This window comes from Rhinoraja longicauda, chromosome 41 (genome assembly GCF_053455715.1).
Source record: "Rhinoraja longicauda isolate Sanriku21f chromosome 41, sRhiLon1.1, whole genome shotgun sequence".
In the NCBI taxonomy this organism is placed as follows: Eukaryota; Metazoa; Chordata; class Chondrichthyes; order Rajiformes; family Arhynchobatidae; genus Rhinoraja; species Rhinoraja longicauda.
The window spans coordinates 13,784,975-13,803,015 of NC_135993.1; the positions used below are offsets into that span (position 1 = coordinate 13,784,975).

Here is an 18,041-nt window from a genome sequence, read left to right on the forward strand (position 1 = left end):
GGCTGAAATATTTTTCACCCTCAACCCCATTCTGCTGCCTTCTCCCCATTACCTTTGACGCCTTTCCTCATCAGGAACCTATCAATCTCTTCTTTTAAAATTTCCAATGACGACCTCTACAGCTGTTTGTGGTAGTGAATTCCACAGATTCTCCTCTGGCTAAAAGAAATCCTCCTTATCTCCATTCTAAGGGTTCGTCCTTTAATTTTGAGGCTGTGCCGTCTGGACCTAGACTCTCATATTACTGGAAAGATCCTCTCCAATTCCATTCTATCCAGGCATTTTCTTATCTGGTAGGTTTCAATTAGATCTCGTTCCTTCCATCTAAACTCCAGCGAATACTGGCCTAGATCCATCAAACATCCAACTCCTCAAAACATCTCTTGAAAACATCCAACAAGATTTATCATTGCAGAAGTCTCAGTGCCAGAGTCCCAGTAGACATTTATCTAAATGGTCACCATTGCCAGAAGTAGAACGTGAATCAGCCTCACCCACCCCAGAGTTTCCCCAAAACAGTGAGAGGTTCCTCCTCTCCTTCTCTCACGCCCACTCACCTGTCCACGTAGTCCTCAGGGGTCTTGGTTTTGGTGATGTTCTCAGCGTGACGCGCAAGCCATGAAATCTCGTCACGAGAAAATGACAGAGCCATGAACACAAAGAGGGCCTGAATGAAAGCGAACGGAACAGTTCACAGCAAATCTTCCATGAAAAACACCTTTTTTATTTCAAGGCACATTATCAGAATGAACTTGATATTTGTATTGTTCACTGATCTTGCTGTCCTCAATGAATACAGATGCGAAGTACTAATTTTGTGCCTCACCTACATTCTCCGACTCCAAGCACAGTTCCCCTCCTTTACCCTTGAATGGTCTACCCTTCTCCCTGGTTACCCTCTTATTTTTAATGTATGTATAAAAAGCCTTTGTCCGTCTCACTGATGACAAATTTGCTGGAATTCTTTGAAGAAGTAAATAGCAAGACAGACAAAGGAGAGCCAGTAGATAGTGTTTACTTCGATTTTCAGAAAGCCTTTGATAAGGTGCCACACGTTAGGCTTCTTAGAAAGATAAGAGCCCATGGTATCAAAAGGCAGATACTAGCATGGATCGCAGGTTGATTGGATGGCAGAGGACAAAGAGTGTCAATAAAGAGGGCATTTTCTGGTTGGCTGCATGTGACTAGCGGAGTTCCGCAAGGGTCAGTACTGGTGTCGCTAATCTTCACGTTGTATATTAATGATTTGGACAGAGGATTGAAGGCTTTGTGGCAAAGTTTGCGGATGATACGAAAATAAGTGCAAAGGCAGGTAATGTCGAGAAAGCAGGGAATCTGCAGAAGGACTTGGATAGGTTGGGAGAGCGGGCAGAGAAGTGGCGGATGGAATATAGTGTAGCAAAATATGGAATCATGCATTTTGGTAGTAGGAATAAAGCCATAGACTATTTTCTAAATGGGGTGAGAATCCAGAAATCGGAGGTGCAAAGGGTCTTGGGAGTTAATCTGCAAGTCGAATCTGCAAATTAATCTGCAATTGAAATCAGTAGTCAAGAAAGCAAACTCAATGCAAGCATTTATTTCAAGAGGGCTTGTATACAAAAACAGGGATGTGATGTTGAGGCTCAAAAGGCGCTGGTAAGGTCACATTTGGAATATTGTGAGGAATTTTGGGCACCATAACTGAGGAAGCATGTGCTGGCTCAGGGGAGGGTCCAGAGGAGGTTTACAAGATTGATCCCAGGAATGAGTAGGTTCACTCAATCTGTGGGATTTTCTTCAATCTGACTTGCCAATGGCATTTCACAGTCACTTTTGGTCCTTCTAATCATCTCTTTGCATTCTTTCCTCATTTCTTTTGGGAAAAAAGTCCCACCTGAAATGCTAACTCCGTCCTTCTTCCAATGCTGCTGCCTGACCTGCTGAGATTCTCCTGCTGTGTGGTTTCACCTCACGGTCCCTGTGCCTCTTGAGATTTGCTCGTGTAAACAGCACCATGGTTCCTGTTGGTTTTGAGACCGCCTCTGTAAATGACCATGCCTGAGCACGTTGCCCCTACCTTGGGTCCCAGCAGCCCGGGTTCCTCGGTGAGGATGGCGCTCAGCTCCTTCACTGCACTCCTCAGAAAGTGCCGCCTCTCTCGGTGCACAGATCCACTGAATGTAAACACATGCCAGTGTCAATGTAGCGGCCCTGGATCTGCTTCAGAATACATGACCAGGCAAGCAGATCTAAACCGAGGGAGAGATCCGGACCGGGGGAGCAGATCAAGACCGGGGGGTGGCAATTCCAGGCTGAGGCAGGTCTGTCCCACACTTGGATGAACACGTTCACAAACCCTGAAGGAGTTCACTAACAGCGATGAAGTTATTCAAAGACTCCCGACACACACACACTGACCCCCCTCCCCACACTGACCTCCCACAAACTAACCCCCACACTGATCCCCCACCCCACACTGACCACTGAACCGCCCCCCAGGCACTGACTCCCCCCATACACTGACTCCCCCACACACACTGACCCCTCACCCCACAGACTGACCACATCACGCACTGACCACCACTCCCCTCCTCACAGCCCCAACCCGTTGCTGGTTGTTACCTGTTGGATGTGGCGTTCTCCCTGCATTCTTTAACGTCATTAATCCGCTTATTGTACCTGCAAAACCAGGGGGTTACGATTAGTGCTTGGACCACAGAGAGTACAAGACAGGCTTCAGTCACTTCCACCATGGATCAGAGAGGGAGCAGGGGAGACACAGACCACAAGGGACACACGGAGAAAACAGGGAAGCCCACTAGTGGTAAAATAATCTGGCAATAACATTCATAAAACACCATGGTGACTCCTTATTCCTGAATTTACAACACACTCATTGGGCTGCATTTCAATGTGGTTGGTGGCAGCATGCACAATGCCTTTCTTGAGGAGGTGATGAAGAGGACTAGCGAGGGCAGGACAGGAGACATAGGGGGCATTGCTTGGTCTGAAAAAGGATCCCAACCCAAAAAGAAAGCAAAGAAGAGTACAGCGCAGGAACAGGCCCTATGGCTGGAGATGTCCGTGCCAAACATGATGCTGTTAAACTAATCTCCTCTGCCTGCACGTGATCCACATGCTATGTCCATGTGCCTGACTAAATGCCTCTTAAACACCACTATCATATTTATCTCCACCACCAGCCCTGGCAGTGCCTTTGAGACACCACAACCCTCTGCATAAAACACTACAATCCTATCTATAAACACAATTTCCCCAGAGTGCTGACACAGATAGAAGGCCGTGTACAGCATACTTGCCTTCATCGATTAGAGCAATGGATTAGTTTAGAGATACAGTGCGGAAACAGGCCCTTCGGCCCACCGGGACCGCGCCGACCAGCAATCCCAGCATATTAACACTATTATTAACACTATGCAACACACACTAGGGACATTTTTTACATTTACCAAGCCAATTAACCTCCATACCTGCACATCTTTGAAGCGTGGGAGGAAACCGAAGATCTCGGAGAAAACCCACGCAGGTCACGGGGAGAACGTACAAACTCCGTACAGACAGCACCCGTAATCGGAATGCAAGAGTTAGGATGTCATATTGCAAATATTCAAGATGATAGAGACCACATTTGGAGTAATGTGTGCAATTCTCGTCGGCCAGCTGCAGGAAGGTTGTAATTAGGATTGAGATATCCCTGTTTTGGCAAGATATGGACCAGGACACTGTGGGAGCTAGAGAAGAAATTGCAGGTGGCATGGCTGAGATGTTTGAGTCGTCATTAAATATGGATAAAGTGCCGGAAGACTGGAGGGCTGAAAGAAAAAGCTTGGGAATTATGACCTATTGAGTCTACCATCTGTGGTCAGAAATTTACCAGAGAGAATTCTGAGGAATAAGATCGACAAGCATTTAGATAGACAAGATTAGGGATAGTCGGCCCAATTTGGTACCAGGGAGATTATGTCTCATGAATCTTATTGAGTATTTTGAAGACTTTACCAAAAGATTAATGAGGACAGATTTTGTCGTATATGGATTTCAGCAAGGCATTTGTCAATGTTCCGCATTTTAGGCTGCTCCAGAAGGTTCGATCCTGGGAGAGCTAGCTGACTGAATAGAAAATTAGCTTCATGGAAGGAAGCAGAGGGTGCTGGTGGAAGGTTGTTTTGCAGACTGGAGGCCGGTGACTAATGATGAACCTCAGCAATCTGTGCTGGGCCCATTGGTGTTTGTCATCTATATCAACAATTTAGGTGAGAATTTACCTAGCATGATTAGCAAGTTTGCAGATGACCCTAAAGTGTTTAGATAGTGAAGTTGGTTCTCAAAGATTGCAGCAGGATCTTGATCAGTTGGGCAAATGGGCTGAGGAATGATTAATGGATATAATACAGACAAATGTGAGGTGTTGCATTTTGAGAAGTCTAACATGGGCAGGACCTACACATTGAATGGAAGGGCTCTGGGGACTGTTATAGAGCAGAGGGATCTAAGAGTGCAGGTGCACGGTTCATTGAAAGTGGTGTCACAGGTGGATAGGGTGGTCAAGAAGGCTTTCGGCACATTTGCCTTCATCACTTAGAGTATTGACTATAGGAGTTGGGAGGTCATGCTACAGTTGTACAAGATGTTGGTGAGGCCGCATTTACAGTGGACTAGTGGTGTGCCTCAGGGTTCGGTGCTGGGCCTATTGCTGTGTGTCATCCATGTCAATGATTTGGATGCGAATGTACTCGGCATGATTAGTAAGTTTGCAGAAGTGGGTGGTATTGTAGAGAGTGAAGATGGTTGACCCTAACCAGGACAGGACCTACACAGTAAACGACAGGGCTCTGGGGAGTGTAGTAGGGCAGAGGGATCGAGGAGTGCAAGCACATTGTTCTTTGAAAGTGGTGTCACAGACAGATAGAGTGGTCAAGAAGGTTAAGGCACATTGGCCTTCATTAGTCAGAACATATAGTATAGAAATGGGGGTGGGGGGGGGGGGGTGGGTGGTGTTATGTCATACTTGTACAAGACATTGGTGGGGCCACATTTGGAGTATTGTGATCAGTTTTGGTCAACCTATTATCAGAAAGATGCTGTTAAGCTGGACAGGGTGCAAATGAGATTTACAAGGATGTTGCCAGGTCTCGAGAGCCTGAGTTATAGAGAGAAGTTGAGCAGGCTAGGAATTTATTCCTTGGAATAGGGATGATCTTACAGAGGTGAATAAGATCTTCAGAGGAATAAATAAGGTAAATGCATAATCTTTTGCCCAAAGTAGGGAAATTAAGAACCAGAGGACATAGATTTAAGGTGAGGGGGGAAAGATTTAATAGGAAACAAAGGCTAACATTTTAACACAAAGGGTGGTAAGTACATGGAACGAGCTGCTGGAGGAGATAGTTGATGTAGGTACTATCACAATATTTAAAAAACATTTGAAAAGGTTTTAATGAGATCACCCTAATCTTTCTGAACACCTGTAGATGACATCAAAATGAATGGTGCTGTGGACAGTCAGGAAGTTAATGGTAATTGACTCAGACAAGTGAGATGTGGAACCAGGCAGGACTTGCACATGAAATGGTGGATCCCTGGAGAGTGTTGTAGAACAGAGAGATCTGAGAGGAAAGCAGTGGTTCAGCTGTACAGAATGGTGGTCGACAAGGTGGCGCAGCAGTAGAGTTGCTGCCTTACAGCGCTTGCAACACTGGGGACCTGGGTTCCATCCTGACTATGGGCACTGTCTGTACAAAATTTGTACGTTCTCCCTATGACCGCGTGGGTTTTCTCTGAGATCTTCGGTTTCCTCCGACACTCCAAAGATGTACAGGTTTGTAGGTTAATTAGCTTGGCATAAATGCAAATTGTCCCTAATGTGTGTAGGATAATGTTAATATGTGGGGATCGCTGTATGCGGGGATCAAGCATGGACTCGATGGGATGAAGGATTTGTTTCCATGTCTATCTCTAAACTAAACTAAACTAAAGAAGGTGTTTGTATTGAGTACAAAGGTTGGGACATCATGATGCAGCTGTACTGGTTGTTGGTAAGACAACATGGAGTATGGTGTGTAGTTCTGGTCATGAAGTCATATAGCTCGGACAGTGTTATCTAAGCTAGTCCCAAGCTGCCAGATGAGGTAGATGAGGCTGGGACTATCTCAATGTTTAAGAAACAATTAGACAGGAGAGGACCGCTAATGGCATGTTAGCCTTCATAACGAGAGGGTTTAAGTATAGGAGTAAAGAAGTCCTTCTGCAGTTGTATAGGACCGTAGTGAGACCACATCTGGAGTATTGTGTGCAGTTTTGGACTCCTAATTTGATGAAAGACGCCCTTGTTATTGAGGCAGTGCAGCGTAGGTTCACGAGGTTAATCCCCGGGATGGTGGGACTGTCATATGAGGAAAGATTGGAAAGACTGGGCTTGTATTCACTGGAAGGATGAGAGGGGATCTTATAGAGACGTATAAAATTATAAAAGGACTGCACAAGCTAGATGCAGGAAAAATGTTCCCAATGTTGGGGGAGTCCAGAACCAGAGGCCATAGTCTAAGAATAAAGGGGAGGCCATTAAAAACTGAGGTGAGAAAAAACTTTTTCATCCAGAGAGTTGAGAATTTGTGGAATTCTCTGGCACAGAAGGCAGTGGAGGCCAATTCACTGGATGAATTTAAAAGAGAGTTAGATAGAGTTCTCGGGGCTAGTGGAATCAAGGGTTATGGGTAGAAGGCAAGCACACGTTGATATACAATAATAATATATTCCTTTATTTTGTCCCACACCGGGGTAATTTGCAGTGTTACAACAGCAAAGTGGATAGCAAGAGACATTCATTATAAATAAAAATAAAGATAACAATATTGATTGTGGATGATCAGCCATGATCACAATGAATGCTGGTGCTGGCTTTAAGGGGCAAATGACCTATTTTCTATGTTTCTATGATGGGTTTGGAGGATTATGGACCAAGCGCAGGCAGGTGGGACTAGTGTAGCTGGGACATGTGTGCGAAAGTTGTGCCGAAGGGCCTGTTTCCACACTGTATCACTCTGTGACTCTATGACTCTATGTGGGGTATAAACAAAAGGTCACAAAGTGTTGTGGTAACTCGGCAGGTCAGGCAGCATCTCTGGAGAACATGGATATCACCTTACAATCGGTCTGCAGAACAGTCTTGACTAGAAATGACACCTATCCATGTTCTCCATAGATGTTGCCTGATCTGCTGTGGTGAGCCCTGTCAAATGACCTCTGTCAGGCGAATGACAACAAGCAGAGACAGCAGAAGCAGAAGCAACAACAGCTTGCAGCCCAAATGCAACCTCAGTCGCTGCAGCTTGGCGCCAACCCGTCCTTCTTAGGGCGTCCTTCTTAGGGCGGGCAACTACGGATGTCGAATCACCCTGCTGCAGCTGAATGCGGAAGGCCTCACCAAGGCATTGATAACCGTGTTCACATTACATAATGCCACACACTTTAATATCGTAGAGCCCTAGTCATATAACATGGAAACTTGCCCACGCCGACCAACTTGCCCATCACCACTAGTCCCACTTATCTGCATTTGGCCCACATCCCTCCAGATCTTCCCCTGACAGAATGGCAGGCAGTGGCAAGAGGAGTGCCGCAAGGGAGTTAGAGAGAGCTCTAGGGGCTAGCGGAATCAAGGGATATGGGGAGAAGGCAGGCATGGGTTACTAATCCTGGATCAAATCTTACCTCTCTGACAGGCACCAGTTCATCTCCATTAACAACTGTAAATCCCCCACCGCTCCCCTCCCCCAAGGTGTCCCCCAAGGCTCAGTCCTTGGCCCCCTCCTCTTCATCCTCTACCTGTTCCACCTTGGTCAATTAATCCGCCGTCATGGTCTCAACTTCCACTGCTTCGCCGATGATATCCAGCTCCTCATCTCCACCAAGTCAATCTCCACCACCACACACTCTACACTGACAAACTGCATCACTGAAATAAAATCATGGCTTCAATCAAATTTCCTCAAACTCAACTGCAACAAATCTGAAATCATCATCATTGGTCCAAAAACGCTCACCAAATCCACCCAAAACTTCATCCTCAATATTGATGGTCTCCCAGTATCCAACTCCCCTCACATCCGGAATCTTGGAATCATCTTTGATCAAACCCTCTCCTTCGACAAACACATCAAACACATCACAAAGACAGCCTTCTTCCACCTCAAAAACATCGCCTGTCCCCGTCCATCCCTCTCCTCCACAGCTGCAGAAACCCTCATCCACGCCTTCATCACCTCCCGTCTGGACTACTGCAACAGCCTCCTCTATGGCTCACCCTCAAAAATCATCAGTAAACTTCAATACATTCAAAACTCCGCTGCCCGTCGACTCACCCACTCCCCGATCCGTGACCATATCACCCCCGTCCTTTACAAGCTCCACTGGCTCCCCATCCCCCAGAGAATCCAGTACAAAATCCTCCTCATGACCTACAAAGCCCTCCATAACCTGGCCCCATCCTACCTGACTGACCTCCTTCACAGGCACACTCCCACCTGCACCCTCCGCTCTGCTGCTGCCAATCTCCTGTCCCCCCCCATCCGGACCAAACTCAGATCCTGGGGGGACAGGGCTTTCTCCATCGCTGCTCCCACCCTATGGAACTCACTACCCCAAACCGTCAGAGATTCCTCCTCACTCACCACATTCAAAACATCACTGAAGTCTCACCTGTTCAGCACTGCCTTCAACCACTGACCGTCACCTCACCTTCTGTCTCCTTTTTCTATTCGTTTACTTATTTATCTATTTATTTACTTCTCTATGTTCTAGTAATCCCTGTAAAGCGTCTTTGAGTGTTTGAAAAGCGCTATATAAATGTAATGCATTATTATTATTATTATTAATTGTGGATGATCAGCCATGATCACAATGAATAGTGATATGGTAGTGCTGGCTTGAAGGGCCAAATGCCCTCCTCCTGCACCTATTTTCTATGTTTCTATGTACCTGTCCAAATATTTCTTGCACATTGTGATAGTACTTGCCGCAACTATCTCCATATACCGGTTCCATATACCTACCACCCTTTGTGTAAAAATGTTGCCCCTCAGATTCCTATTAAATCATTCCCTCTCACCTTAAACCTATGTTCTATGGTTCTTTATTCCCATACTCTTGGTAAAAGACGTGTATTTACCCTATCTAATCCCCTCATGATCTTATACACCTCATCTGCAAACATACTAATCACGCTTTGTATATTCTCATCTGCATTGTTGATTTAAATTAACCACAAACAGCAAAGCGTCCAGCACTAATACATAGAAACATAGGAACATAGAAAATAGGTTCAGGAGGACGCCATTTGGCCCTTCGAGCCAGCATCGCCATTCATTGTGATCATGGCTGATCATCTACAATCAGTAACCTGTGCCTGCCTTCTCCCCATATCCCTTGATTCCACTAGCCCCTACAGCTGAGGCACAAGAATAGACATAGGTCTCCACTCCGATAAACACTCTTCCACCATTACCATTACTCTTCCTATCATGAAGCCAATTCTCTTTCCAGTTGGTTAGCTCTACCTGGATCCCATGCATTCTGACCTTCCAGAGTAGCCTATGAGGAACCATGTCAAAGGCCTTGTTAAAGTCTAAATTGATGTGTGGATGTGTTGATCTGCATCAACCTTTTTGGTTACTTCTTTAAAAAACACAATCATATTTGCAAAACATGATCTCCAGTGCATAAACCCATATTGACTATCTAATCAAGCACCGTCTATCCAAATGCATATATCTTATCCAATAACCTGGCTACCACCGATGTTAAACTCACTGGTCTATAGTTTGCAGGCTTTTCCTTGCAGCCCTTCTTAAATAGAGGCACAAAATTTAGCCACCTTCCAGTCTTCCAGCATCCACCTGTGTCTAATGATGATTCTTATATCTCAGCCAAGGCTCCTGTAGTTCTTGATGTCCATGATGTAAATGGTCAGTTCCTGGATATTTCTCTACCTTTATACACCTTAGGACATCCAGCACCTCCTTGACCGTAATACAGCCTAACCTCATAACATCCCCATTACCTGCCCAAAGTCTTTATGTCTTTCTCCACGGTAAAAACAGTGGACCACGACCGCCCCGACGTGGCAAGTTCAACAGCCTGACCGTGGGAGAAGAGAAAAGACATTCTGGCCTTCCATCACAGTGAGGAGGTGACTGGAGGAGACTCACTGTGATGGATGTTTCTTTTTGTTTGGTGTTGGTTTATGATTGTGTGTGTTATTGCTTATTTTTATTGCTTATTTTTATTGGTCTTCTTGTTGGACTGTGGGTAATCTTTCATTTCACTGCACATTTATGTGTATGTGACAAATAAATTGACTATTGATAAATTGACTATTAACTGTTGACTATAAATACTCATCAGGGACCTTGCCCATCTACTGTGGCTCTACATACAGATAACCGCTTTAGTTTCTGAGGAGTCCTATTCTCTTTCTAGTTACCCTCTTTCCCTTAATCTGCTTATTTGGAGTACTGTATGTGTCCTGGTCGCCCCATTACAGGAAAGATGTGCAGGCTTTGAAGAGGGTGCACAGGAGGTTAACCAGAACACTGCCTGGATTAGAGGGTCTAAGCTACAGGGAGTGGTTGCACAGACTTATTGTTTTCACTGGAATATCAGAGGTTGAGGGGAGACTTAACCATATAACCATATAACCATATAACAATTACAGCACGGAAACAGGCCTGTTCGGCCCTACCAGTCCATGCCGACCACTTTCTCTGACCTAGTCTCATCTACCTGCTCTCAGACCATAACCCTCCAATCTCCTCCCATCCATATACCTATCCAATTTACTCTTAAATAATAAAATCGAGCCTGCCTCCACCACTTCCACCGGAAGCTCATTCCACACAGCCACCACCCTCTGAGTAAAGAAGTTACCCCTCATGTTACCCCTAAACTTTTGTCCCTTAATTCTGAAGTTATGTCCCCTTGTTGGAATCTTCCCCACTCTCAAAGGGAAAAGCCTACCCACGTCAACTCTGTCCGTCCCTATTAAATTTTTTAAAACCTCTATCAAGTCCCCCCTCAACCTTCTACGCTCCAAAGAATAAAGACCCAACCTGTTCAACCTCTCTCTGCAGCTTAAGTGCTGAAACCCAGGCAACATTCTAGTAAATCTCCTCTCTACCCTCTCCATTTATGTTGACATCCTTCCTATAATTTGGCGACCAGAACTGCACACCATACTCCAGATTCGGCCTCACCAATGCCCTGTACAATTTCAACATTACATCCCAACTTCTATACTCGAAGCTCTGATTTATAAAGGAAAGCATACCAAACGCCTTTTTCACCACCCTATCCACATGAGATTCCACCTTCAGGGAACAATGCACAGTTATTCCCAGATCCCTCTGTTCTACTGCATGCCTCAATTCCCTACCATTTACCCTGCACGTCCTATTTTGATTTGTCCTACCAAAATGCAGCACCTCACACTTATCAGCATTAAACTCCATCTGCCATCTTTCAGCCCACCCTTCCAAAAGGCCCAAGTCTCTCTGTAGACTTAGAAAATCTACTTCATTATTAACTACACCACCTATCTTAGTATCATATGCATATTTACTAATCCAATTTGCCACACCATCATCCAGATCATTAATGTAAATGACAAACAACAGTGGACCCAACACAGATCATTGGGGTACTCCACTAGACACTGGCCTCCAACCTGACATACAGTTGTCAACCATTACCCTCTGGTATCTCCCATTCAGCCATTGTTGAATCCATCTTGCAACCTCACTATTAATACCCAACGATTTAACCTTCTTAATCAACCTTCCATGTGGAACCTTGTCAAATGCCTTACTGAAGTCCATATAGACAACATCCACAGCCTTGCCCTTATCAATTTCCCTGGTAACCTCTTCAAAAAATTTAAGAAGATTAGTCAAACATGACCTTCCAGGCACAAATCCATGTTGACTGTTTCTAATCAGGCCTTGTTTATCCATGTGATTATATATATTGCCCCTAAGTATCTGTTCCATTAATTTTCCCACCACAGACATCAAACTAACAGGTCTATAATTGCTAGGTTTACTTTTAGAACCTTTTTTAAACAAAGGCACAACATGCGCAATGCGCCAATCTTCCGGCACCATCTTCGTTTCTAATGACGTTTGAAATATTTCCGTCATAGCCCCTGCTATTTCTGCACTAACTTCCCTCAATGTCCTAGGGAATATCCTATCAGGACCTGGAGACTTATCCACTTTTATATTTTTCAAAAGTGTCCGTACCTCCTCTTCTTTGATCCTCATAATTTCCATCACTACTCTACTTGTTTCGCTTACCTCACATACTTCAATATCCTTCTCCTCGGTGAATACCGAAGAAAAGAAATTGTTTACTTAATCGAAGTATATAAAATTATGAGAGTGTGGACAATCATAACCTTATTCCCAGGTTAGAAATGTTCAACACTAGACTGCATAGGTATAAGGTGAGAGGGGGAAATGTTTTTTTACACAGAGTAGTGGGGGCCTGCAACAAATTTCCTGAGGTTGTTGCGGAGGCAGATACAAGAGTGAAGTTTAAAAGGCTTTTAGAAAGAGAGTCAAGAGTGTTTTATTGTCATATGCCCCAGAGAGAACAATGACATTCTTACTTGCAGCAGCACAACAGAATATGTAAATACAGTAATAGATGAGAAAAAAATCAGTGCGTGTATATATACACACATACACACATATATAATACACACACACACACATACATGCACATTGCTTTTATGTATGTATTTTATGTAATACATATTCTGTTCTGCTGCTGCAAATAAGAATTTCATTGTTATGACAACAAAACACTACACTCTTGGACGTGCAGGGAATATATGGATCATATACAGGCAGATCAGATCTGTTTAACTTGGCATCATATTCAGCACAATCACTGTTCCTGTGCTGTATTGTTCTATGTTCTAAATTCTGTATGGAGTATTCCTTAACATTATCTGTCAGAGCTATCATCTGCCCCCTTTTTGCCCTCCTGATTTCCTTCTTATGTATGTTCCTCAGTTCCCTAAATTGCTCCATGTATACACTTGATCCCAGATGCCGATACCTGTCCCATGCCTCCTTTTTCCTCATAGAGTTAGACTCTGGCAACAGTTGTTGGTGAAGGTCTGGGACAGGGGAGTTGTCAGTGGTGAGAGTCACATGTCCAACACTAGACTGCATAGGTATAAGGAGAGAGGGCAAAATGTGTTTTTACACAGAGTAGTGGGGGCCTGGGATGGTTGTGGAGGCAGATAAGAGGCTTTTAGAAAGAGTCAAGAGTGTTTTGATACGTTACCCTTTGATAGCGCTGAACAGCTCCTCGGTCAGCTTGTGATGGAATAAAACCTCGTCTCGGAACAGCTCAATGCACAGACTGCACTGCATCGCTTCTTTCCACAGCGTCAGACAAGCTTGCTGTGAGTTTAAACTGCTGTGACAGAGCAGGAAACCAACTAAATGAATTTAAAAAAGAATATATTAGAAATAATGAAGTGGTTCAACTAATGACCATTTTACCAAGCTCATTGCTGGGAGACTGGAGCGGGTCATCTTCCCATACCCGTGTCCACATCCACACCAGTTCACAAGAATAAAGGTAACATAGCACTCAGTCTGGTGAGTCCCCGACCGTAACATTACATCACATCACACACACTGGCCATTCTGTGGCATTACCTCAGTGGCAATGTGGGAAGCTTATTTTTCTGTGCTACGATATCAGACTTGCCCTGTAACACTGCTTCTCTACCAGTTCTGCTATTGCTGTTAGTTTATTACTGTCAATGTGATACAGTTTACGTAGAAACAAAGAAACATAGAAAACAGGTGCAGGAGGAGGCCATTCGCCCCTTCGAGCCAGCACCTCCATTCATTGTGATCATGGCTGATCTTCCACAATCAGTAACAGCTTCTCCCCATATCCCTTGATTCCACTAGCCCCTAGAGCTCTATCTAACTCTCCCTTAAATCCATCCAGTGATTTGGCCTCCACTGCCCTCTGTGGCAGAGAATTCCACAAATTCACAACTCTCTGGGTGAAAAGGTTCCTTCTCACCTCAGTTTTAAATGGCCTCCCTTTTATTCTAAGACTGTGGGCCCTGGGTCTGGACTACCCCAACAATGGCAACATTTTCCCTGCATCTAGTTTGTCCAGTCCTTTTATAATTGTATATGTCTCTATAAGATCTCCTCTCATCCTTCTAAACTCCAGTGAATACAAGCCTAGTCTTTTCAATCTTTCCTCATATGTCAGTCCCGCCAGCCCAGGGATCAATCTCGCAAACCTATGCTGCACTGCCTCAATTACAAGGAGGTCCTTCCTCAAATTAGGAGATCAAAACTGTACACAATGCTCCAGATGTGGTCTTACCAGGGCCCTATACAACTGCAAAATAACCTCTTTACTCCTATACTGAAATCCTCTCGTTACGAAGGCCAACATGCCATTAGCTTTCTTCCCTGCCTGCTGTACCTGCTCACCAAATTTCTGTGACTGGTGTACAAGGACACCCAGGTCTCGCTGCACTTCCCCCTTACCTAACCTGACACCATTGAGATAATAATCTGCCTCCTTGTTTTTGCCACCAAAGTGGATAATCTCACATTTATCTACATTATACTGCATCTGCCATTCATCTGCCCACTCACTCAACCTGTCCAGGTCACCCTGCAACCTCCTAACATCCTGTTCGCAGTTCACGCTGCCACCGAACTTTGTGTCATCTGCAAACATGCTAGTGTTACTTCTAATTCCTTCCTCCAAATCATTAATATATATGGTGAATAGTTGCGGCCCCAACACCGAGCCTTGCGGCACTCCACTCGCTATTGCCTGCCATTCTGAAAAGGACCCGTTTTGCTTCCTGTCTGCCAATCAATTCTCTATCCATGTCAACACTCTACCCCCAATACCATGTGCTCTAATTTTGCTCACCAATCTCCCGTGTGGGACCTTATCAAAGGCTTTCTGAAAGTCCAGGCTTTCATCTACATCCACTTCATTCAGCTACATCCACTGGCTCCCCACTATCCATTTTACTTGTCACATCCTCAAAAAATTCCAGAGGTTTAGTCAAGCATGACTTCCCCTTCATAAATCCATGCTGACTTGGACTTATCCTTTTACTGCTATCCAAATGCACCATTATTACCTCTTTAATAATTGACTCCAGCAACTTCCCTACCACCGATGTCAGGCTAACTCGTCTGTAATTCCCCATTTTCTCTCTCGCTCCTTTCTTGAAAAGTGGGATAACACTTAGTTATCCTCCAATCCACAGGAACTGATCCTGAATCTATTGAACATTGGAAAATGATCACCAATGCATCAACTATTTCTAGAGCTACCTCCCTGAGTACCCTGGGATGCAGACCATCAGGCCCGGGGATTTATCAACCTTCAGTCCCATCAGTTTACCCAATACTATTTCTCACCTCATGCAAATTTCTTTCAGTTCCTCTATCCCCCTAGATCCTCTGTCCTCTAGTACACGATGGGCCGAAGGGCCGAAGGGCCTCTTTCGGTGCTGTAGGACTCTATGACTCTATCTGGGAGATTGTTTGTGTCTTCCTTAGTGAAGACAGATCCAAAGTACCTGTTCAACTCTTCTGCCGTTTCTTTGTTATCAATAATAATTTCACCGTGTCTGCCTTCAAGGGACCCACATTTGTCTTCGATAATCGTTTTCTCTTAACATATCTAAAGAAGTTTTTACTGTCCTTCTTTATATTATTGGCTAGCTTCCCCTCGTACTTCATCTTTTTAGCCTGTATTGCCCGTTAAAAAACGTGTTTGTGTGTCATCCAGTCAAATCACACTACACTTGAGTAGAATCAAGCCATACACGTGTACATGCAAAGAGAAAACTATCAGAGTGCAGAATATATGAGGATGTTACCTGAACTCAAGGGTCTAAGCTGTAGGGAGAGGTTCAGCAGGCTGGGGCAGCACAGGAGGATGAGGAGTGATCTTACAGAGGTGTATAAAATCATGAGAGGAATAGATCAGGTAGACACACAGAGTCTCTTGTCCAGCGTAGATGAATCGAGAAACAGAGGTCAAAGGCTTAAGGTGAAAGGGGAAAGATTTAACAGGAATCTGAGGGGCAACTTTTTCACAAGAATGGTGGTGGGTGTATGGAATGAGCTGCCAGAGGAGATAGTTGAGGTAGGGACTAATGCACCACTTATGAAACAGTTAGACGGGTACATGGATAGGACAGATTTGGAGGGATTAGTGTCAAAGGCAGGCAGGTGTGAATAGTTTAAATGTGACATGTTGGTCATTGTTTCCACGCTGTATGACTCCATGACTCTATAGTCTTACAGTGTTGTACTGTTACAGATACAGAAGAATAGTGCAAAGTGTGCAATTAAAATTGGGACTACACCCGAGACTTAATAATTTTGCAAAATTTAGCAGTGCCATTTAAAGTTGGGCCCCCTGACTAAAGATCCATATAGGGGGTAATCTGTAAACCCTGTTTCTCCTGTGCTGCCTGTCTGCGTGTAGTTCCCATACCCTTTGCTGAGCCCTTCTCTGCCTCTTGTCCACAACCTATGGTATGTGTTATCTCTCAGGAGACAAGAGGGTTCAGGGCAGAGAAGGCACATTTGATGTTGCACTATGGGTGAGGACAAGCCAGCGATAGAGATCTAGAATAGTAGAGCACGGAAACAGGCCCTCCTGCTCCATTCATCAATGCCATCCAAGATGCCACATCTAAGCTAGGCCCATTTATCTATGGCTGGCCAAAATGTCTCTAAATATATTGGATGCAGAAAAAATATTGTACATTAGAAAAGAGTTATGCAAGTTTGTAATCTGCTTAAACCAAGAATTAACATAATCGGGAAACATGACGGGAAAAGAGGCCAACATCATCATAGGAACTTCAAGGTCATGTTAGGAAAAGCAATGCATAGATCTTGTAACTGTTTAGAATAGAAGGCACAGTTCGATGGAGTAAAGATAAACATTAGAGGTTGTAAACCAGGCTGTAGACTATTAAACTGTTCAGGAGATTAGAGGTGTTGTTAATTGCACCTGTTTCTCAGACAAGTGGGATAAAGGCTTTCTAAAGACCAGGGAACATAAGGTTAAACATAACTCTGGGGAAAATAAACAAGGATGGAAAGTTACATATAAATGTTGGTCACTGCTGAATTATTTCATCAATGTGAAATGCACATGCAGCTACTGTGGGAAAGGTACAAAGAGGCTGTGCGAGCTGCGAGTCATTGAAGCATTTTGGGTCATCTCAGGGTTTCCCAAAGCGTACTGCAGTGGCCTTGTACAAACTAGCTTGTTTGAGAAACTCACCACTGCTGTACGAGATGCTCTTTGCATCTGCCCAGATCTGAGCTATAACTAAAAGTGCAAGGGTGGCCCAGATTCAGAGTAAAGATTCAAGGTTTGGCCTGACTTCAGTAGTTGGTAAGACTTTGGAGGGCATCATCTTCTTCTTGTGTTTGAGGCAGAAGAAATTATGTAACGCCCTCCAGGCACTGTAGCCAGTGCATTGTGGGATGGAATTATAAAGGATGAGGTTTCTGAGTACTTAGAAGTATGTGATAAAATGCATGGTTTTGGGATGGGGAGCATGGTTTTGGGATGGGGAGAGTCAGAGGATGTTGTTTTCTTGGATTTTGAAAGGCCTTTGATAAGGTGCTGCATGTGAGGCTGCTAAAAAAGATGAGAGCCCGTGGTATTAGAACGAAGATACTAGCATGGATAGAAGGTTCGCTAAAAGGCAGAAGCAAAAGCATGGGAATAAAACGGGCTTTCTCTGGTTGGTTGCTGGTGACTAGCGGTGTTCCGCAAGGGTCAGTGCTGGGTCCTCCACTTTACAGGTTGTTTATCAATGATTTGGATGATGGACTTGAAGGCTTTGTGGCCAAGTTTGCAGATGACACAAAGATAGATGGAGGGGCAGGTAGGGTAGAAGCAGGGAGTCTGCAGAAGGACTTAGAAACGTTGAAAGAGTG

General features: G+C 44.5%; 1 protein-coding gene across 2 annotated transcripts in view; it reads right to left on the reverse strand.

Annotated features, from left to right (window-relative positions):
* Positions 1-18,041, reverse strand: part of LOC144611856 (nck-associated protein 1-like) — a 136,816-nt gene that overhangs the window by 88,582 nt on the left and 30,193 nt on the right. For both annotated transcript variants that reach the window (XM_078431163.1, XM_078431161.1), the window contains exons 9-12: positions 13,351-13,507; positions 2,605-2,661; positions 2,060-2,156; positions 558-667 (exon numbers count right to left, since the gene is read on the reverse strand). In XM_078431163.1, coding sequence (XP_078287289.1) covers positions 558-667; positions 2,060-2,156; positions 2,605-2,661; positions 13,351-13,507 — 421 coding nt within the window. The remainder of the gene's footprint in view (positions 1-557; positions 668-2,059; positions 2,157-2,604; positions 2,662-13,350; positions 13,508-18,041) is intronic.